Below are 24,164 nucleotides of genomic sequence, written 5' to 3'. Positions count from 1 at the left end.
GAGTATAAAAAGAAAAGAAAAAGAAAATATACATGTTAAAAATGGTCAATCTCAAAACAAAATACAGTAAATACTGATAAGGGTATTTCAGGAGCTACAGCCTCAATTTTCATTCCAAAATCTATCACCTTCCCCAGGAAACCTGGCTAATCAAAATGTGCTGCCACAGAAAAGGAATAGGTAAAAAAAAAACTAAAAAAAAAACCTTTTTTGTTTAAAAATAATAATTATTCTAATAACTTTTAATAAAAATAAAAAGTTGAAAAAAAACCACCAACTTCAACTTGGCACATATGGGTAAAAACGGCAGAGCCGCCATCTGTTCAGTCGATGCTGAAAACCCTCTGAATGCAATTCCAAACGAACACAGAAAATGCAAATAATCAAAGGCCTGAAACATACGTGCAGTTCCCTTACCCTGAGTACGATTGGTATATCTGAAGCTCCAGAATCGCGACTGAAATGCACATGAAGCCTGTAGCATGCCTGACATTAGAAATAACGATTATAGGTCATCTTCATTCGTATGCAGCACAAGGCTGTGGGATAACATCATTGGCTGAGGGCACAGCTGTGGCAGGAACTTGGAATGTGCCCTCTGCTGCTGGATGCAATGCCCTCTGCTGGTTAGGGCAGGAACTTGGAATTTGGCCATGGTGGCGGCGATAGCTCGCCTAATCTTCGCAAAGGACACTATGGGATCTTCAACGTCCACCAACAAATGCTGGCAGATAAGACACGTTTAACATTTAAGTGAGGGCCAGCACACACTGATGAATCACCCTGCCTGTGAAACACCAGGATAATAGTGTATTGCTGGGTTGGGATTCAAACCCAGGCTAGACAGCTTAGAGGCAAAAGTGCATACCTCTAGGCCACCCTGTCAGCCTGGTCAAAAGTTATGGATGTTGTTCATGTCCAAGTACAATGAAAAATGCAGACAGTGTCTCTAAACCCCTGACACTAATTATAATTATTCTTGGGAAGAATGCCAGGGGCATAGAAAATGTAGCTTTATATGGTACGTACTGTTGGAACATATTAGGTTTGATGCGGAAAACTATAGAAAAGACAAACTATAGAAAAGATGGGACATTCTTGGGAAAAATGCTAGGGGCATAGAAAAGGGCCCTTTATATGGTATGTGCCATGTGGCAGACTATAGAAAAGAAGGAACATTCAAAAAAATATCTTGTGTGCATGCTAGACTACCCTCGTGTTCTTAGGAAGAACCAAGTAATGCTCGAGAAAGGTTCATATTGTTACAGACGCGGTTTTAGATGTTATTTTACCGAGCGGTTGGTATTACCGCGTCCGAACAGTTACTCCCCAATTAGAACCCGATTCCACCCGACGTTGACCAGATCGCACCACAGATATTCAATCGGGAAACCTCTAAAGCGACCGAAAGAGAATGAAAAGAGAAGAAGACAGAGTACGGAGGAAGAACAGATTTATTATACACACACAAGCAATGGATGGAAGAAGCAGTCACACAGCGAATCGTTAACTTACACTATTCATTTTACTTAATCCCAAGACAACGAGTAGGACAGACGACGTTCACACTTACACGGGGGATATTGCAGGCAGGTAGGGCTTGAGGTGGATTGCTGGAGAGGGAGGAGGGTCGGAGGCAGCAGCTCTCAATTCCTTGCGGTTTTTGGCGGGAAAACCCTTCGTCGCGTATCCGCTGCCGATGCTTTAGCCGTCACGCACTGGCTCGGGCACACCTGCTCCTCTCCTTCTGGTGGAGCCGTCTCCCTCCTTTCAGCGCGTCTCTCCAAAGCTGGTTTCCTTTCCGAGTACCTCTCCTCTTTGGCTTGGAGCGTTTCGCATCTCACCGCTCCTCTTGGTGTCGCCTCTTCGCTCATCTCCCAGGTCATCTCTTGAAGCAGTCCCTTACAGTCGCTTTTATAACTCGGGGCGGAATCAAGCCGCCGGCTGCGAGGGCACGCCTACCGGGTCGCTCACCGCGGTGCTGATTGGCCATGTGGGGTTGGCTCACTCCTCCCCTCTATGCCGAGGTGGAGACACGCCTTTCTTCTCCGAGATTAGCACATGGGCAATGGCGGCTTGCGGGATTGAACACAACTCGCACCCTTTTTAAAGGAACTTTGGAGAGCGGAGATGTTTGGGGAAATTGCAAGGGCCTATGCTTATTTTGTTTGATACAATGCAAAGTCAATCTAGTGGGAAACACATATTTAGCCTACATAGAATAAGGAAATACACTATTTAAAAAGATATATCGTGACCTGCGTGTAAGTTTCATGGAATTAACTAGGAGGACGGCTGCGATCATTATTTACATTAACAGGGTGTTACACATAACAAAACCATACTTTTTACATTCGTTACACTTCCTCCAAAATTGTTACACTTCTCAAAAACCGTTACACTTCTCAAATTCGTTACACACTTCTCAAAACCGTTACAATATAAAGGGGCGCTCTACATCTGGCAAATAAAATACATTTACTTTTTCATGCAGCTGTAAGAATCAAATTGGCACCCTTTTTTTAAATCAAAAGATCAAAAGGGAGGACTGTGGGGGGCATATCAAACCGCTCCCTCCCCCTAACCCACCCACCCCACAATGATCGCAGATTTGAATGCGGTCAATACACCTTCGTTAGGCATTAGATATGAAACTTATGGCTAAGTTTCATCAAAATTGTGGGTGTAGTTTCAGAGAAGTTAGCAAATACCTATTTCAGGGGGTCAAACACTCTGCCCCGCCCCCCCCCCCCTCCGCGTAGACCCGCTTAATGAGCGTAGATTTTTAGATTTTGATGCGGTCAATATACTTTCATTAGGCATCAGATATGAAGCTTGTGGCCAAGTCTCATCAAAATCGTGTGTGTAGTTTCAAAGAGAGCAAATACATATTTGGGGGGTCAAAACCACCCCAGTAGATCCCCTTATTGAGCGCACATTTTGATGCGGTCAATACACCTTCGTTGGGCATCAGATATGAAGCTTGTGGCCAAGTTTCATTAACATCATGTGTGTAGTTTCCCAGAAGAGAGCAAAATATCTCTTTTTGGGTTGGTGTGTCAATCCTTCCTCCCTTCTCCCTCTCAGTAGACCTTTAATGAGCGCAGATTTTGAATTCGTTTCGAAAGCCATTGATTAGACATATTGGCCAATGTATATTCCAAGTTTCGGCTTGTCGCAATATCGTATAGCCTTTGAGATATGAGTGCCAACACATTTTGGACGGATGGACGGACAGACACCAACGAGAATTCAAGGGTTTTCTAAATAAAGCTCAAGAATGCGGAAACGGACGTTGCTGAAATTTGGACCATATTACCTCGACATACAAAACATTTACTTTTGAAATTTGCAGCTGATTTCATCCAGTAGAGGCCAAGAAACGAGTTTTCAGTGCCCATGTTAAAGTTCCATCCCATCTCCCTTGATAATATTTGCATCTGAGTACCAAATGGTTGGTGACATTAAATAAACCAGTAGTTGTGGTAAAATGACTCAAACATATTCTTCTGTGCAAGTCCAACTTGTACATAATGAAAGAACAGACTCAAAATAATGCTTGTAAATAGCTTGAATGTCTTTACCTTCACATTCTGGGGCTTTCCTGTCCCACTGGGCATCATCCATGCAAGTCAGCTTAGCCTTCACATTCGACTGAACCAAAACGTAACTGCACAACACGAATCCAACAAGCAGGTGTGAAATATTTAAATTGTTTATGGAGCTCAAATTTTATTTTGGCACATCATGCAGAACACAGACTTGGGCCCAAAACTTCCCCCAGCCAACCACACAATAACATGGGAATAATGGCAGCCTTTAAAGAAAATACAGCACATTTTTTTTTTTTGCTCCCAGTTTAGCATCCATCCGAGGGACGGCACACACATTGATGAATCACCCTGCCTATAAAACGCCGAACTAAAATTTATAGTTTATATTCAAACAAAAGGTCTAAAGGTGAATATCGGAAAAACGAAGGTGATGGCAAGTGGTAAAGCATGTGGTGAGATGGAAAGAACTAGGAAGTGGCCGTGTGCAGGAAGGGTGTCGGAGGGAACTCCATTAAATGTACAATGTGTGCTGAGTGGGTTCATCAAAAATGTAGTGGTCTGAGAGGTTCATTAACCAGTGTGGCAGCTACATTCAAGTGTAAGGTGTGCACAGAGGGAGCTGCAGATGGAGGAAATGTTGAGTTGGATCTTGGAGACGGCGTGAAGCTGGAAGGTGTGAAAACATTTTGCTACCTCTGAGACATGCTGAATGGAGAAGGTGGATCAGACTCGGCAACGGTTGCTAGAGTGAGATGTGCATGGAAGAAGTTTCGGGAACTGAGTGGCGTGCTGATGAGGAGGGGAGTGTCGTTGAAGCTGAAAGGAAAGGTGTATGCTGCATGTGTGAGAAGTGTTATGATTTATGGGAGCGAGACATGGGTAATAAACGTAGAGCAGCAACGAAGGCTGGAAAGGGAGCAAATGCGAATGGCTCGGTGGATGTGTGGAGTATCGTTGAGAGAGAGGAAGACAAATGATGAATTGCGAAAGATGATGGGAATAGAGTCTGTGATGGATGCTGTGAAGAGAAACAGTTTGAGATGGTTTGGTCAAGTGTTGAGGAAGGATGAAAGTGACTAGTTGAGAAGAGTGATGGAAATGATACTTCTCCCACCCCCCCCCCCCCCTTCCCACACCTCCTCCCCCCAAGCCCTCTCCCTCCCACACATCTCCCTGCACTTAAATGTTGTGTGCTCTCAAGTGTTTGTGTGCTTCCCCTTCCCTTGTCTTCCGCTCCCTCTTTTTATATATTTTGTTTGTCTGGTTGATTTGTTTGTGAAGTAAATGTCAGCTCTTTCACGAGCCTCGATTCAGTATTAAAAAAAAAAAAAAAAAAAAAAAAAAAGAAGGAAGTAGAGGACGGGGAAGACCGAGAACGACTTGGCTAAAGATGGTCGAAGAAGAAATGCGGGCAAGGGGGTTAACAAGGAGAAAGAAAAAAAAACCACCTTTAGAGGCCATTTTTCCCCGCAAGCAGGGGTTGGCCTTTTTCGGGAACTGTGGTTGTTGTTGTTTTTCGGTCCCCTTTTTGAAGCAATGTTTTACGGCCGGATGCCCTTCCTGACGCCAACCCTTTTTGCCGCCTTTAACGACAAGCAGGGAATTACCAGTGAACTGGTACTCAATTAGCCGACCTCGGAAGGATGACAGGCTGAGTCAACCCCCCTGGCGTTAATTCAGCGATTGACCGGGATTCGAACCCAGGATCCTAGGATCCTAAGCCGGCACCCTAGCCGCTAGCCCAACACCAGGGAACACCAGGGAACACCAGGTTAACAAGGAGAGATGCAGAAAATAGGGCAAAATGGAGAAGATTGTCAAGGGGACCGCAAGGCTAACCCCCGCTCTAGCAGGGAAAATGGCCTTAAAATGCATGTAGTTGTTGTTGTATTCAAACCCAGGCTAGACAGTTTAGAGGCGAGTGTGCATACCTCTAGACCATCTTGTCAGCAACAATACAGAACACAACGGACGGAATTAAAGTTACCCACCCAGAGCCAATTTATTGGACATATGTCCATGTGCGTCATGGTGTACCAACACACCATGCGTCTTTGTGCGACTCGGTGTACCATATGAAGGAAGCACACCACATGAGGACGTGACTTTTTAAAAGATTGGGGAACCCATCAACGGAATACAAAACCAAGTTTGATTTATGTGCTCATTGAATGATTAGACTGTTGCCATGCCAATGACTCTGCTCCATCCAAAGGGCAAAGGCAGGGCCTGGGGGTAATTACAAGCTCCAATGGATAAGAAACATTCAGGAGGAATTGAAACTAATCAGCATCAAAAGACAAAACTTACCCTTTGTGACACGAATAAGTGACTGTAGAGCCGAAAGGAAAAGTATCCTTTGCTTCATGATATCCATCATCGATAGAAGGAGGTGATTTGCACATTTTGACTGCAGGGAAAACACAAACATTTGGTTTAGTCTTATTTTTAAATAAAACCAACATATGTAGACAGTGCGTCAATTAAACCATACACAATTTGTTTCAAATAAGGAACGTTTGTAAGCAGACAGTTTTAAAGAAGCACCCAAATGTATTGCTACGGTCGACGGGGTCTCAAGATTGGGGTGCCCGCCAGGCAGAAAAGAGGCGAAAGGTCCCACGTCCACCCTGGAATTGCTCAGCCATGACAAATCTGCCCTTCCGGATTGACCGAGCAAACTGAAGGATGGTTAGTTTTCAAATAATAGCGTCTTATGCCAATTCCCAATTCACTAACCCATCTGAAGGATTTATTCCAATTTCCAAAGCACTTATGGAATTCCCGTTCCCCCAATGGCCACAAAACAGGTTCTCATTAACAAACAGGGTATTTATTACAATATAAATTGGGGTGAGGGAGAAGAGTAAACGGTGATACGGAACTGTCAGAAACCAATGAATAAGAATAAATAGCCCTCGAGTCCACATTCATGACGAGCTTGGGTATCGAACTTGACAGTCTCACTCAGTCAGGCCTCGGGAGAATAGGACAGCAGGAGACCGACAGGACAGATTAGACAAACATCGAAGCAGAACCTGTCCACAGCCGATCTATGCGACTGCAAAGGCAAAGGATGCCATATCACTCCAGCAGGACTGGCCAGGGGTGCGAGGGGGGAGGAGGGTTGGGGGGTCGCATAACCAGTGTGTCAGCAGGAGTTCCCACGACAGCCACACCAGTGAGTGATCCCGTAGCAGACAGAGCAGACAAGCCACATCATCCCTGAAATTGACCGACCTAACGTTCTCTTCTACTTATATATTGTCCTGCCGTCCGATTTTTACCACCCGTGCCACGTTCCCATAGGTTCCCACAGCACCACTCCTTGATCATACAGTTACGCTCCGATTGACTGGGGAGGCTGGTGATTTTCAGATCACACGTCAATTCTGCTCCTAACATGAGATGGAATGTTCCAACCTAGCCATGTCCCTGGTGCGGCGTGACCTTTTGCACAGTCCTTGTTCTGAGACTAATGGAAAAACAAATGAAACAGTTACACGACGAATGTGACAAAGTGTAAGGGAAAACAAATAGATTCCGAGACAAACCTTTTGGGCAGGAAGACTTGCCAAAACACTTAATTCAACACTGCCTCGTTAATTACATGACACTTATGTTGACATGCATAGCCTGGTGTTGGCTTAACAGTCAAGTTGGCAGACTTGAGATCTCATAGTGCCGAGTTCAAGCCCCTGTCATGCTATTGAATTAGCACCATGTGGGTCGACTCAGCCTGTCATCCTTCCGTGGTCAGCAAAATGAGTATCAGCTTACTGGGAAGAATAAGTCAGTCGATTATCCTGGTCGGAGTGGCGACCCATCCAGGATTGTGCCCAATAGTGTAGGAAACTGCTTTGGCAGCCCGATACATCTGAAGATGCAAAACGAGTGGTCTTCTATGTTAACATGCACTATGAAATAACTATGATAAACTAAACCCATTTCACCCTCAAGCCAGATTTTTAACAGATGCTCCTAACATAATACAAAACATAACCTACAACATAAAACATAACATAACAGCCTATAATAAGAAAGAAAGACAAAAACAGTACAATGGTTCTTACTTGTACATGTAAATTGTACTGGTGTCCAAGTGGCAGTACTTCCATCTTCTTTGCAAGTGATTGAAGTATCTGATGACGAGTCAACTAGCTTGTACCCTGGACTGCACTGGTATACAAACTTATCTCCGGGAATAAAATCTGCTTTTCCCAGGTCCGTATGGACAGCATTGGCGACTCTCAGAGGTTCTCCACACGATACTGCATGGGCACATAAACAGAACAAAGCTTTGCCACATCAGCTACTGACATCACATGGACTTTTTATTTCATAAATGTTCACTCTAACACCCAAAAGATCATCACAAGCCGGTTTATTCTCCTGATTACCACTTGACTTACAAATACTACACATTAATTAGATCAGAAAGAGCCTTGTAAATTGTTACAATCTGAAGATAAATGGACGAGGAAGGGCAGTTAGGGTGAGTCGAGTATTGTGATGCACTTGTATGATATTGTAATGCTTTCCACTCAGGGTGGTGAGCTGGCAAAAACGCCTGTGTTTAAATCTCGGATCGGTAACAATGAAAATAAATGTTGGATTTTATAAAGTAATATTAAAACAAAAGCCAAAGTATGGTTCATTCGTCCGTATGCAGCACAAGGCAATGGGGTCGCATCATTTGCTGATCGCATGGCTGTGCCTCTGATGCAGTTCCCTCTGCTGGTAAGGGCAGGGATTTGGCCATGGTACCAGCGACAGCTCGCCTACTCTTTGTGAAGGACACTGTGGGAAGTTTAACGTCCAACAATAAATGCTGGCAGATGGAACACCCGTTCAACATCCATACGAGGCACGGCACACGTTGATGAATCACCCTGACTGTGAAACACCAGGATAATAGTTTAATAGCTGGGTCCAGATTCAAACCAAGGTGAGACAAGGTTCGAGGTCAGTGTGCGTACTTCTAGACCATCTTGTCAGACACAAAGTACGGTAAAATGACCACAAAGTACGGTAAAAATCCAATCTCACCCCTCCCCTCCAAATCTTCCCCATAACCCCTCCCCTCCAAATCTTCCCCATCACTCCTCCCCTCCAAATCTTCCCCATCACCTATCCCTTTCAAATCTCCCCCCTTGCCCCCTCCCTCCTAAACTACCCCCTCACAACTCCCCGCCAAGACGCCCCCTCGCCCCTCCCCTCCTAGACTCCTGCCTCACCCCTCCCCTCCAAATCTCCCCCATACCCCATCCCTTTCAAATCCCTCCCCTTGTCCCTTCCCTCCCAAACTCCCCCCTCACCCCTCCCCTTCAAATCTCCCCACCCTCATTGCTTCTCAATTTCCCCCCTCTCACTCCCCCTCCTCAAAGCATCCTCCCCGCTTCTTCCCCCTTCAAACTCTCACCTCCATCTCCCCCAACCTTCTGCCTCGCTCTTCCCCCTCCTCAAATAACACCTCATTGTGGCTCACCCAATCACCATCAAACCTTTTGTCCGCCCCATCCTTCCCTTTCTCCGAGCTATTCTGAAATCTCTGACACACCTTCAACAGCTCTCCCTATCTCTTCCACCTCTTCCACATCTTACCCTACCCCTCCTCCCCCCTGTTCTGTATCTGATGCTCCCCCTTCCTCTTCATTAACGGTATGGACCTCAAACATCCGGGGCCTTCGTTCAAACTTAACTGATCTCTCCATACAGGTTGCTTCTGTCAAACCAGACGTGATCTGCTTAACAGAAACTTTCCTCCTTTATGATGTCTCTGATTCCATAGTATCTCTCCCGGGCTACTCCCTCCTCCGGTATGATAGACCTGAGCCTCGTCCTGGAGGCGGGGTTGCTATCTTTATCAAAAACTCTCTTCCTCACTCGCCCTACACTGCACTCTCTCCACCTCACCCCCAGGAATACCTCTGGCTACGGCTTCCCCTTCGCTCCCACCTCTTGTTCATATGTGTGTTGTACCGTCCACCAAACAGTGATGACTCCATCTACATCTCGCTGTCTGATGATATGGACCAACTTCTATCTACTCATCCCAACTCTCTCTTCCTCATATGTGGTGATTTCAACTGTCATCATGCCAGTTGGCTGGGTGTGGGTACCTCTCTCACCAGCCATGGCTCCTCAGCAAAGGACTTCTGCGACTCACTGGGACTGACACAATCTGTCAATTTCCCGACCCGGTTCTCAGTCAACGGAACATCTTCTCTTCTGGACTTGGTTATGACTAACTTCCCTGAAAATGTCTGCTGCTCTTCTTCTGCTCCGATCGGATCATCTGATCATGTCCTTGTTAAAGTGGACATCTCTCTGACCATCCTCAGGGAGCCTGCTCAGCGTCGACGAGTTTGGCATTTCACTCGGGCCAACTGGCACGGTCTTCAAGCAGCAATCAATCATCTGGACTGGTCTCCCATCTCTACCACCTCTGACATCAACTCATCCTGGGAATTCTTCCAAAGTAAATTGCTCTCTCTCATGCACAGATTTATCCCATCTCGTCTTCAGTTGTCATACCCTTCCTCCCGTCCATGGTACACGGAATCTTGTGGTGAGGCTGTTGCCCAGAAACAACTTGCCTTCATCTCCTGGAAAGCAAATCCAACGGAAGGAAATCTCATTTCCTTTCACAAAGCCCGAAACAAGTGTGTGTCCACCCTCAGGAGAGCCAGGAAACAATATCTCTCCGTTCTCAAGACCGAACTCTCTTATCTGTCTCCCTCTTCCAAATCCTGGTGGCGTCTGGTCAAATCCGTTTCTGGTGTTTGTTCCCCCTCCATCCCCTCCCTTACCTCAAACGGCTACACAGCTGACTCCGCACGTGAAAAAGCTGAATGCCTCAACTCTGCGTTTGCCTCTAAATCTTGTGTCCCAAACCCATCCCTCTCTGTACCCACCATACCCAGTCGTACCCTGCTGCTCCTGGACTCCGTGTCCTTTCCTCCTGACAAGGTGGAAAAGTTTCTGTCAACCCTCGACTCTGATTCTGCAACTGGACCCGACGGCATCAGCCCACGGGTCCTAAAATCCTGCTCTGCTGCTCTATCTCACCCTCTCTCTGTTCTCTTCACCCTCTCTTTTGCTCAAGGTCAACTGCCATCTGCTTGGAAATCAGACAACATCACCGCTTTGCACAAAAAAGGTGCAAAAACAGATCCTAGCAACTACAGACCAATCAGCCTTCTCCCAATTATCAGCAAAGTCATGGAATCCATCATTGCTTCGGATATGAAATCTTTCCTCTTCTCCAATGGCTTGATCTCTGATCATCAATTTGGTTTCAGACCAGGTCACTCTACTCTGGACATGCTGCTTCTGCTATCTCAACAATGGATGGAGGTCCTCAATGCCAAACAGGAAATTAGAGCTGTCTCCCTCGACATATCACGTGCCTTCGACACGGTCTGGCACCCCGCTCTGCTCACCAAACTCTCCTCCTTTGGTATCCATGGAAATCTCCACGCATGGCTGGCGGACTTCCTCTCTAGTCGTCGTCAACGTGTGGCCCTGAATGGGTTTCTCTCATCTCCTCTTCCTGTTCAGGCTGGAGTTCCCAAAGGCAGTGTTCTGGGCCCCGTGCTTTTTCTGGTCTTCATCAATGATCTCTCTGACTCTCTCGAAAATCCTCTCTATCTCTTTGCTGATGACTCCACTCTCTGCCGCTCCATTCCTCTTCCCTCAGATCGGCAGTCTGCTGCCTCCTCACTCTCTGAAGACCTGGACAAAATCACAGACTGGTCAAACAAGTGGAACATGTCTTTCAATCCTGACAAATCTCACACTCTTACTATGTCTCTCCGAAAAGATCGACTGGACAACCCTCCCATCTACTTTCTCAACAATCCTCTCCAAGAAGTTCTGTCGCTCAAGATTTTGGGTCTCACTATCTGCCATGACCTTTCTTGGGAAAACCACATTTCCAAGCTGGCCTCCAAAGCCAGTCGCCGACTGGGCATCCTCCGTCGTGCGAAGTCCTTCCTCGGCACACCTGAGCTCCTCACCACATACAAGGCTTTCATCCGCAGCTCAATGGAATACTGTTCTCCCCTATGGGCCGGTGCTCCTGCCTCACACCTAGCTCGGCTTCACGCTGTTGAAACCAAAGCTTTCAGAATTATTGGAATCTCCCGCGATGAAGCTATCTCTGAGGGCCTTTCACTCACTCACCGCAGGCAGGTAGGTGGTCTTTCTGTCTTCTACCGACTCCTCTCCGGCCTTGCACCCCCAGCTCTCTCTGTGCTCTGTCCCCCAAATATTCCTACAGGTCGCACAAGATCTGCCAGCAACCCTCTGATGGTTAAACTGCCGAAATCTCGGCTCTCTGCTCACCTTCACTCTTTCATTCCTCTTTTCTCCCGCCTCTGGAACAAACTCCCTCACTCCCTTCAATACCACTCCTCCCTCCAGGTCTTTAAAACAGCTGTTCACCACCATCTCTTATCTTCCCCCATCCAAAACCTTGATCTTTTCTACCCCCGCTAATTCACCCCAGATCCACTTTGTTTGAAATTCCAACTTCTTTCCTGGAAGTCCTGGCAGTGTCCATATGTTTTATACCTCTCCCACCGCCCCCTTCCCATGCCCCCCCCCCCCCCAAAGCCCTCGCCCTCTCTCAGATCTCTCGATGTCTCCATGTCTCTCGGTCCCTGCTCTCAAATGTTGTGTTTGTGTCCTTCCCCCTCTCCCCATCTTGTCTACCGCTCCCGATGTTATATGTTTTATGTGTCGGTTTGTCTGTGTGATTAATGTTCGCTCTTTCACGAGCCTCGATCTTGTATACAAAAAAAAAAAAAAAAAAAAAAAAAAGTAAAATCCAACAGTCATCAAAAATGGAGATTAGTGATTAAGGATAAAACTAGAACGACAAAAGGATAAAATAAAAAAACTAAAGCAATGACGCTGTCGCCAATATACCTCCGCATAGTCCCACAATGGGTAGATGCCCTCGTTCACAGTCCTAAAAATAAACAAGTTTGATTTAAATTCCTTCAGCTGTTTTCAAGTATCACATTTTCACCAGCCATGACAGGTTTCACATTGATCGGTGAAGCGGTTTCAGAGAAGGGATTTTTTTAAGTATTGGCTTTCAAGCTAATATGGCTGCCACACCACATGACTATGACCTTTAAAAAATGTACACTCTGCATATGTATGGGTAGGGGATCACGTTTGTGTAGTTTCGTGTTGATTGGCTCAGGTTCATTTTTCTATCCAAGATGGCTGCCAAACCACGTGACATACGACATCATAATTTTCAAACTATATGCAACAATGGTGTTAGATGATATTTGTAAAATTTCGCATCAATAGGGTAAGCTGTTTCAGATATATAATTATTTAATATTTTCCTTCAATCCAATATGACTGCCACACCATATGACCAATGATGTTTCCATGGTTATCTTTTAATCGCCATGCCTCGTCAATGACACACGCAACGTTTCGAGTCAATCGATTTGGTGGTTTGGGGGAAGATTTTTTTTTAGGGTTTTAGGTTAAATCCAATGTGTCTGCCAAACCATGTGACCTATGATGTCATAAAATGAATATTTCAATACAAATCTGTCGTAGATCATGTGCATGCAATTTCAGATTTTTAGGATAAGGAATTCGATTCAAACATTTTTGGTTGGTAAACCACTTCACCGATGATGTCATCATTATCATGCTTTTGTTACCCATTGGGAGTAGTTGACAACGTACCAAGTTTCAAATTTTTCCATTCAGCGGTTTCCGATAAATCATTTTTTCATTATATGCATTTAATCCAAGATGGCTGCCATACCACGTGACCTATGACGTCACCATCATCATAAAAAACATTCTGTATGGGTGTCACTCCTACCCTGAAAGTGTCGTCTCAATCGGACATGTGGTTGCTGAGAAAAACGGGGTTTAGCCCGTACGGACAGATGGACGGACGGACGTACAGACGTACGGACAACCCGAAAACATCACGTCTCCAGCCACCTTTGGGGGTGGAGGCATAAAAATGTCGTACCTGCTTGAACTGGAGAGAGTTGAAGGATTGATGTGCAGACTATCATCAAAGTCAGCATTCTCGAAGCTCTTTGCGGCATTTTAATACTTGATCTGACACAGAAGGAACAGGAGGATTTAACAATGCTGAACACCGCCAGGGTATATAGATTACAGTAGATCTGAGAACCAGAGCAGCATCACTGACACACAGCACCTTTAACAATAGCTTTTAATGTTCGATAGCGTGTGTGCCAGGCTAACGAGTTACCCATTAAATCTGAAATGCACTGCAAGACCTGAGAAATTTAACTGCGTTATTGTTACCTTTATACAATTGGGCTTTATTCGCAAGGTACAGCAGGGAACAGACGTTTATTCATGTGGTGCGACATAAGAAAACAATGGAGAAATTAATGTGGTGTGGCAATGTACAAAGCAAAAAAAGAGACCAGTACAGATACATTCCACGTAGTCGTACACCACCCCCATGCCAAATAATAAATAACATCCTCCAGCGTCTGTCCCGACGGATGCCGTCAGTTGCCCTAAGGTGGGAGTTGGAATTTTCATAACATTTCTCAAAGCGTTTTTTGGGGATTTCGGACTCCGCCCATGTGTAGAAATAACTATGAAACATAGCATTAAATAATAATAAAATAATGAAAGGAGGTTTAATTGACATGCTCTCTACAAGGGCAAGGTAAAAACAAAATTCACATTTGTGTAATACTGAGTACAGAGGCATTTCCAGGAAGCTTATGCTTGTGACAAAATGCATTAAACAACACAATAAACTCCCAGACAATAAGTACAAACAAATGAATGAGCAAACCAAACATGAGCTAAATACCTACGATCACAAAGCGATCGCCAAAGGAAAGCCTCCCACGACCCGGACGCCTACCCTTGACGATCGCCAGCGACTAGCCCATGGCCCCGATCCAATGATGACAACGTTTTTTTCTGACCACCCTTGACCTTCAACATTTAGGGATAGAGTGCAAATAAAGATAACAAGCGTTACGCCTAGGTCCCCCGTCGGAGAAGTGATGTGAGTTGACAAAGTGGAAGACGCAGAAAACATGCTATATGCTTTATTCATCATTGAGAGATGGGGCCAAAACGATATATTTAAAATAATAAAAAAACACCTTTAGAGGCCATTTTTCCCTGCAAAGCGGGGGTTGGCCTTTTTCGGGAACCGTGGTTGTTGTTGTTTTTCGGTCCCCTTTTTGAAGCAATGTTTTGCGGCCGGATGCCCTTCCTGACGCCAACCCTTTTTGCCGCCTTTAACGACAAGCAGGGAATTACCAGTGAACTGGTACTCAATTTGCCGACCTCGGAAGGATGACAGGCTGAGTCAACCCCCCTGGCGTTAATTCAGCGATCGACCGGGATTCGAACCCAGGATCCTAGGATCCTAAGCCGGCACCCTAGCCGCTAGCCCAACACCAGGGGCCAAAACGATATATAGCACGATATTTCAAAAAAGTTGCGGGCAGATTCGGACGAAACAAGGTGGACGAGTCGATTCGGTGACGAGAACAAGCGGATTCGATTTTGGTTCAGGCCTGCATCCAGATCCGGCCTATCAATGGGATACAGAACGTAAAGTGTTCAGCCTGGTGGAGGTATGCGCTCTACCGAGTGACGTTCTCGTTAGCTTTGTTGTAATCAGTCACTTTCTGTACTCTTAAATGGCTTCCATCACATTTTCATAAAAACGACTTGCACAAGTTGCATCGATGTATTTCATCAACATTTTGAGGAGAATAAACCCTCAGGATTTTAGGGAAAATGCACGAGCGGTTCTCAAAATGTCCAACAAAATGTGGTGAAGAACAAAACAGCTATTTTTCACAAACACTTTCACCCGACATCTCGGCAAGACTTGTGTTAAAATAAATCACATTTTCCTTTGCCCACCCAGGCCGCAATCTGTTCAGGAAGTATATAAACATCAATGCCGGAAATTTGACTTTTTTTATTTTATTATTCCTACATTATTCAAGGCTCATGGAGTCCGAGCTTGTACATACAACACCTGCAGCACAAGGACAACGACGACATCCACGTGAATTACAAGGACACCAGTAGACAATGTATATACACAAACAGAATATTTTACCCTCTTTTAAGACATATTGAACTTATGTTGCCCAATGTTGCACCACCATTCCACGGTGGGTGGTACAAGTAGCTCAGAGCTTCAGGGTTTTGTGTGAAACGAAGAGTGCAACACAATTAACCTTTTTCCAAGTCCATGAAAAAATTTAAATTGATAGATCAACGAACTTAAACTTTCCCTGTCACTGGGAACGGATACTTTTGCATGCGATGAACGATACACTCGTTTAACGGTCTACATGTAAAAAGAGCCGTGCGTGCATGCGAGTTCCACCCGTTGGTTGGACCGTTTGCCTGACTCGACCCACAACAATCATAGTAAGGGAAACATGTGAAAATCTGTTAACTAAATTGTTACCAAAAAATTTCTTCACCAATATGTTTGTAAAGGTGTGTAATAACATGTGTTAAAATGTTGAAGGTCAACTCCCGTGGGAAACCCAGAAAAAAAGCTGTTGAATTCGGGTACCGAAAATTTATTTTCGAGAATTTTTATTTTTTTTAATCGGCCCTTAAGTAACTTATGAGGGGTCAAATAAGGGTTTTTCATGATTCTGAGTTGATTGTTAACATTTATATTTCACCACAGACACTCCTTTGTGGAAAAATAATTTCTAAATATATCTCATTTTCTACTTTGCAGGACATGGAGTCTAGCAATATGGAGGAAGACGTTACTCCACCTGTGCTCAATTGCTTCATCTGTGCACGCTCGGATACACCAGCTGAAAGGCTCATACAGGCAACTCCAAAGGGATACTCAACTTTATTGAAACAAGCAGAAACTGTCGAAAATGTTACTGTTGTGGAACGTATGAAGGAGGCTCAAAAGGAAGGAAAACTGAGGTACCACCAGAAGTGTAAAAATTATCTGTACAACAACTTTGTTGCAACCACCAAGAAGTCAGCTCAAGCATCAAAGGCAGAGAAAGAGTCTTCAAAGTTGAAGAGAAGACGCACTACTTGTGAGTTCAGTTCATCAACTGGCTGCAGTTCTAGAAGATCACAGTCAGTTGACCTCCTGTATAAGGATGTATGCATTCTTTGCAACCAACCAGCCCAGCTCTACAAAAATAATCCAGCACAAGCTAGAAAGAAATACAGAGTGCCAGATAATTTGACTGCAGATACACTGAAGGCAAGCTTGCTGAAGACAGCACGGAGTCGCGGGGATGACTGGGGCACTGAAGTCACTGGACGCCTGGAAGGGATCAACGACTTGGTAGCAGAAGAAACACTGTACCATTTGCGATGCAAACTTATGTTTGCGAGAGGTGACAGTTTGTCCAAGACTGATGAGGAAGGAAAAAGGAAGAGAGGACAGAGGAGTATTGATGAGGAGCGAGAGGCAGTTTTTATTGAATTCTGCGAATGGTTAGACTCAGAATTAGAGCATGGGGTAATGAACATGGACCAAGTCCATGAAAAGCTGCAGGAGTTTGATCAGTCACCAGAGAAGAGCCTTTCTTATTCAAAGCATTGGCTAAAGATAAAACTTCTAGAGAAATACGAAGACACCTTGTATTTCACAACACAGGAAAGAAGGGCAGATGTACTCTGTCTCAAAGATGGCACAGACAATATTCTGCGAGCGCATCATGCTAATCTTGACCATGGAGATGAGAAGACTCAGATCATAAAGACGGCACTCAAGTTCATATCCAATGATATTGCCTTGATTGATTTAGGTCCAAAGTCATACCCCACCACACACAGTATGACTGACATCGATAGTCAGCTGACACTTGTTCCTGCAAGCCTTCAGATGTTCTTGAGACCGATTGTCAAGACAGACGAAAGAGTTGCCGTTTGGGGGCAGAATTTTATTAAGGCCTGTCGACCTCGGTCTGGAGTATTGCCACACCAAATGGGGCTTGCCATACAACTTGATCATAGATTTGGGTCAAAATGGATGCTCAACAAGTTCCACCGGCTGGGATACACTGAGTCTTACACGGAGACACAAAACTACAAATACTGCTTCCTTAATAGTAGGAGTGGAGATGATGTTCCCGATACTTCTGGCACTCTTGACACCATTGTGGAGGAAACCGATGAACAGATCAATGATGAGGTTGCGGTTGATGCTGTCATCACTGATTGATCCTCAAGCGCAGCCAAAGTGCCAGCCAGTGAAAGTGAATTCTCAAGTAATGATCAGGTGGTCTTTATGGAGGTTGGGGAAACAAACAATGCAGTCACTCAGTTTGTTGGAGACAATATAGATTTAAACATTGTCTCTATTCACGGAAACACACCCTTTCACTCAATGGGTTGGATCGAAGTCACCTCTCCGGCCCCACCTTTGCCAGATCCACAGACAACAGCAGCTTTCCCCCGGGTGATGTTGAAAGCACTCGACAAAGCTAAGATCCTGAGAGGAACTGAAGTAAAGATTATTCCATTTACGAACAGGAAACAGATAGGAACGAACGCGATCATGTTTCTCCCCCTCGCTGAGCTTTCCTCCTACCTGGCTCATGATCAGCCACTCCTCACTCCAGGTGACACACTGAAGTTGTTGAGTCTGAAGAAGACATAGACAATGACTGTTGAAACTTCTGACATTGTGAATGAGAAATAACTCTTGAGTATTATATATGTATGTGAAATAAAAGCTACTTTGTGTGTAAATGTAAAAGTGAAAATATAAATGTTAACAATCAACTCAGAATCATGAAAAACCCTTATTTGACCCCTCATAAGTTACTTAAGGGCCGATTTTAAAACATAAAAATTCTCGAAAATAATTTTTCGGTACCCGAATTCAACAGCTTTTTTTCTGGGTTTCCCACGGGAGTTGAACTTCAACATTTTAACACATGTTATTACACACCTTTACAAACATATTGGTGAAGAAATGTTTTGGTAACAATTTAGTTAACAGATTTGTGAAATATCTCATAAAATGCCCTTACTATCAAGGAACCTTTGAGATCCCTTTCTCTGAAGCAGCGTTTTTACTGTGGAGGTTGTGCAGGGCTTTGCTATTATTTCCAAATATTTTCTCTGAAAATTGTGAGTTGAACAGGCGACCGTTACGGGTTTCTGTGAAGTCGGTGACAACATGATAAGGGGAGCAAAAAGCGTTAAATATTCTGGTTTCTATGTGAGAATGCCCGTTTGCTTTTATGAGAGGGGAGGACAGAGTTTGGGGTTGGAGATCAAAGATAGGACAGAGTTGGGAGGGGGAGGCTTTTTTGGTGAAGAGTCGTCATGTGCAAGTTTACTCGGTAAAAAAGTGTGTGCGTGTGTGTACAGGGGTGACGCAATCACCCTACACGTAATGCGCTGGTGCGTTTTTACTTCCAAAGCACTTTCCTTTCCAACTTTACTTCACAAGGATTGCACAACGTTGATTGTATCTGGGTGGTGTACAAAGTACCAGACAAAGTACCAAATGGTACAGTACCAGACATCACCAAGTGCACTCGTGGAAAATGTAAATAAAACAGAACAAGCATACAGAGAGAAAAAGCAGCTCAGAGAAAGGCCAAACCTCAAACTGAGAATGCTGCAACAGCAGGAAATGGGGGACAACAATACGAAACTTCCTCAATTGTCTTCTCAACACAGGCAAACGCAGAAGGGCAATCTCCAGCGACTCACCGAGCTGGGGTGAGGGTTTGGTGGGCAGACACGGGCGGGGGCATGAGAGGCGGCAGGCAGGCACGCCTTGGACACGCAATACCTTTCCTCATCATAAATCATATACTCATGGTAGAAAAATTCCAACAGAGCTTTTGGAACGTACTGATAATACATTGTGGAAATATTACAACTTTGTTCCAACAAATGAGGAACAGACGAGCTCAAAAGACTCCACCACCTGCAGTGAAAACTAATGAATCCCGACACCCAATGTGCCCAGTGTACCCAGTGTACCCAACAGACCACAATGTTATTAACTAGTACACGGCACACCCTACAAACTTAAATACACCATCCATGCTTGGTGTGCAACAACATACCATACCGTCTCTCCCTCATGTACGCAAACCACAGTCGAGTCACAATAAACCCGCATCACACTAAACCCTCACACCAGGCCAACTACACCGGGTCACACACTCACCAGGACAACTACACCGGGTCACACAGTTGTCACATCAGGACAACTACACCAGGTCACACACTCACACCAGGACAACTACACAGGTTCACACACTCACACCAGGACAACTACACAGGTTCACACACTCACACCAGGACAACTACATGGGGTGACACACTCACACCAGGACAACTACACCAGGTCAGACACACACCAGGCCAACTACACCGGGTCACACACACACCAGGACAACTACACCGGGTCATACACTCACCAGGACAACTACACAGGGTGACACACACACCAGGACAACTACACCAGGTCACACACTCACACCAGGCCAACTACACCGGGTCAGACACTCACACACTCACACCAGGACAACTACACTGTCACACACACACACCAGGACAACTACACCAGGTCCCACTCACACCAGAAGAACTACACCAGGTCACACACTCACACCAGGACAACTACACAGGTTCACACACTCACACCAGGACAACTACATGGGGTGACACACTCACACCAGGACAACTACACCAGGTCAGACACACACCAGGCCAACTACACCAGGTCACACACACACCAGGACAACTACACCAGGTCACACACACACACCAGGACAACTACACCTGGTCACACTCACACCAGGACAACTACACTGGGGCACACACACACCAGGACAACTACACCGGGTCACACACTCACACCAGGACAACTACACCGGGTCACACACACACACACCAGACCAACTACACCGGGTCACACACCCACACACCAGACCAACTACACCGGGTCACACACCCACACCAGACCAACTACACCGGGTCACACACTCACACCAGACCAACTACACCGGGTCACACACTCACACCAGACAAACTACACCGGGTCACACACTCACACCAGACCAATTACACCGGGTCACACACTCACACCAGACCAATTACACCGGGTCACACACTCACACCAGACCAATTACACCGGGTCACACACTCACACCAGACCAATTACACCGGGTCACACGCACACCAGGACAATTACACCGGGTCACACTCACAGTCACACCAGGACAATTACACCGGGTCACACACTCACATCAGGCAAACACCGGGGAACATTGACATTCGCCATTACGCATTAGGCATTACACCGACACTGCGTCACACTCATGACTTCCATGTCAATACCGTCCACGACTACACGCATTCCATGCCGGTACCTTCTCGCCGTTGCAAATATTTCCAGCAGAATGGGAAAAAAATGAGGAAACATCCGCTGATATCAGGACATCACTTTCCGAACACACCCAGAACGAAATCCCCACATTGAGCCATGACGAATCTGAGTGAACGCCGAGCTGAACTTATTCCTTCCTTCGCTTCCTTCCTTCCGTTTTCGTTCCTCAGCTACCTCTTCTTCTTCTTCGTCTTTATGTGTTTAATGGCGTTTTCAGAGCCACGAGGATCCATACGCCACGTACCAAAACTTGAACATGTTACACAATGAGCCATTAGGTTTCCTTATATTTTCACAAGGATTTACCACTCTCTTTTTCTAAACTTTGTAATTTCAGGCAGATCCGCCATTTTCATCCCCATCTTTCTAATGTTCTGAAAAAGACGCCTTCTGCTCATTTCGCGGGCAATTTATAAATAGGCGCGTGTGGTCTTCGCGATCCCTACAATGGTCATGGTACCCCGTTGGGTGGCAACCTCTCCTACGCAGGTGGGCGACAACGTGCGAGTCTCAACCTACAGAGAGCTACCAAGCAAGCCTGGGAAGTTGAGGTGCAACACCTGGAATCCTGGATGCACCTTGTCACAAAATCTTCCCTTCGTGCCGACGTCCCACTGAAAATTCCATTTTTTCAAAATCTGGTCAACAATTTCCGATTGACCAAGAGGGATTTGGGTCACATTATCGATTTTGTTCTTTCTTTTATAATATTTTGATTTTAAATATCGATCAGAACTACAACGCTCTATATAAGCCACTTTTATTACGAACAAAATCAAAGCTTTTTCAAGTATATTGGTTGGTCTTGTGTGTTGTTACTTGACAAAATAAAAAATTTTTGCAAGTATGTTGACCACTCCGGTTTGTGTGTTTGTCGCTCACTTATACTTGCCGACAGGTCACAATTTTAAACCGATCTTCACAAAACTTCACCAAACGGTGGAGTTCGTGGTCCGACAAAATCCTATACATTTTTGAAGTCAAAAGGTCAACATGGGCCAAACCCAAAGGTCAACCATTTTTATTCCAATTTCTAAAATCCTCAATTTTAATCCGATTCACTTGAAATTTGAATAGGATTTACATATCGGCAAACTGAATTCAACCACCAACTATTTTTGAGATCAGCACAGGCCAAAAGGTCAACATAGGCCAAAGGTCAACCACTTTTTTTTGAACTTCTGAAATCCTCAATTTTCATCCGATTGACTTGAAATTTGAATAGGATTTTCATATCAGCTAACTGAATTCAACCACCAACTATTTTTGAGATCAAAATGGGCCAAAAGGTCAACATAGGCCAAAGGTCAACCACTTTTTTTCGAATTTCTAAAATCCTCAATTTTCATCTGATCGACTTGAAATCTGAATAGGATTTGCATATCAGCTTACTGAAACCAACCACCAACTATTTTTGAGGTCAACATAGGCCAAAAGGTCAACATAGGCCAAATTTCTAAAATTGTCAATTTTAATCCGATTAACTTAAACTTTGAAGCCAATTTGCATATCAGGTCACTGAATTCTACCACAAATTATTTTTGAGGTCAAAAGGATGCTCGACTGAGTGGCATTCTACAGTACTTTGTTCTGTTTTGCCAAGTGTCGCTCTATGACTGATTTTTCATTCTGTCTGTCTGTCGGTTTGTCTGTCTGTCAATCGCCTACGGGTCACAATTTTAAACCGATCTTCACGAAACTTCACCTTATGAGTTGGTCACAAGGAAGAAGCCTATTGATTTTGAGGTCACAGCTCAAAGGTCATCTTGAAGTCAAATTTCTAAAATTGTCATTTTTCATCCGATTGACTTGAAAATTAAACATTTGCATATTGAGTCAATAAATTGAGAAACCAACTATTTCTAAGGTCAAAAGGTCAAAGGTCAACTCAAGGTGAAATTTCTACAATCGTCACTTTTCATCCGATTAACCTATAAATTAAACAGCAATTACATAGTGCATCACTGAATTGGGAAACCAACTATTTTTGAAGTTAAAAGTCAACTCAAGGTCAAACTTCTAATATCATCAATTTTCATCTGAAAAATCATCAATTTTAATCACCCAAAAATCACTCAAGCCTTGATTGAGATCATACGTTTTAATCTTAATGAAATGGACAATTTGATGTATCCATAGAAACCATTTTTGGGGGGGGGGGGGAGGGTGGATTTTGCAAGTATCATGCTCTGCATGACATCTTCTTGTTTATTACTTGCAAAAATAAGATTTTTCTAGTATATTGGTTGGTCTTGTGCGTTATTCTGTCTGTCTGTTAGTCAGTCACCTACAGGTCACAATTTTAAACCGATGTTCACGAAACTTCAACAGATGGTAGAGTTCGTCATCTATCTATAATTCCAGCAATCTCTGTGTGTATGTCTGTGTGTCTGTGTGTCTGTGTGTCTGTGTGTCTGTGTGTTTGTCTGTGACCGCTGTTTCTCGACAACCACGGGTCCGATATACTTGAAACTTGCCAGGTATATTGCTGGGGACCCGAGGATGTGCCTTTTCAAGGTTTGTAATTAATCGGACAAGTACCTACCGAGCTATGTCCAAAAAACGCTTCAACCAATCAGAGAGCAGCGAGCTATCACGTGTGCCGAACCGTTAATGCAATGCAAGCGTTAATGCGTTAATGCAAGGCTTTTCTTTTTTTCCCTCTTCTCTTTCTACTTTTCCTTGCGATTAAATTGCAAACAGCCAAAATACGTTGGCGCTAATTGAATAATTGGCCATTAACACTAAAATAATCGTAACTGCGATATGCCAACTTCCGGACAGTGCAGCCTTCCATGTTGTTGTTGTTTGCAGCAAGGCAAGGCTTTTCTTTTTTTCCCTCTTCTCTTTCTACTTTTCCTTGCGATTAAATTGCAAAAAGCCAAAATAAGTTGGCGATAATTGAATAAATGGGCATTAATAGATAGATAGATAGATATGCGATATGCGAACTTCCGGACAGTGTGCGCGTTACGAGCTGACCGCCATTACGGTACGTAATTCGATTTCTTATGCGCATTATTTCTCCCAATTCAGTCAGAGCGAAGGGCGGAAGCGAAGAGCGTTGTTATTTTTTGTTTACGGGCGTACGGGCGGGGTAGAGCGTACGGGTAGCGTTTTTTTTTTTTTTTGGGCAAGGAACGGGCACCCACGTACGGGCAATGCCCTAGTCTATCTATAAT

General features: G+C 44.6%; 1 protein-coding gene across 11 annotated transcripts in view; it reads right to left on the bottom strand.

Moving 5' to 3' along the window:
- LOC137436867 (C4b-binding protein alpha chain) overlaps positions 1-21,150 on the bottom strand; it is a 67,774-nt gene extending 46,624 nt beyond the window's left edge. For 9 of the 11 annotated variants that reach the window (XM_068131056.2, XM_068131051.2, XM_078787127.1 and 6 more), the window contains exons 1-6: positions 20,966-21,150; positions 19,183-19,296; positions 13,576-13,667; positions 7,628-7,825; positions 5,865-5,964; positions 3,585-3,670 (exon numbers count right to left, since the gene is read on the bottom strand). In XM_068131056.2, coding sequence (XP_067987157.2) covers positions 3,585-3,670; positions 5,865-5,964; positions 7,628-7,825; positions 13,576-13,654 — 463 coding nt within the window. In that variant the 5' untranslated portion in view covers positions 13,655-13,667; positions 19,183-19,296; positions 20,966-21,150. Of the gene's footprint in view, positions 1-3,584; positions 3,671-5,864; positions 5,965-7,627; positions 7,826-13,575; positions 13,668-19,182; positions 19,297-19,654 lie in introns of all 11 variants that reach the window. The other 2 variants (XM_078787126.1, XM_068131053.2) reach the window with 2 other exon arrangements.
- Positions 21,151-24,164: the final 3,014 nt, after the last annotated feature.

Source organism: Myxine glutinosa, chromosome 11 (assembly GCF_964187855.1).
Source record: "Myxine glutinosa chromosome 11, kmMyxGlut1.1, whole genome shotgun sequence".
NCBI classification, from domain to species: Eukaryota; Metazoa; Chordata; class Myxini; order Myxiniformes; family Myxinidae; genus Myxine; species Myxine glutinosa.
The sequence above is the reverse complement of the archived record's forward strand: the minus strand, read 5'-3'. Positions and strand labels throughout refer to the sequence as shown.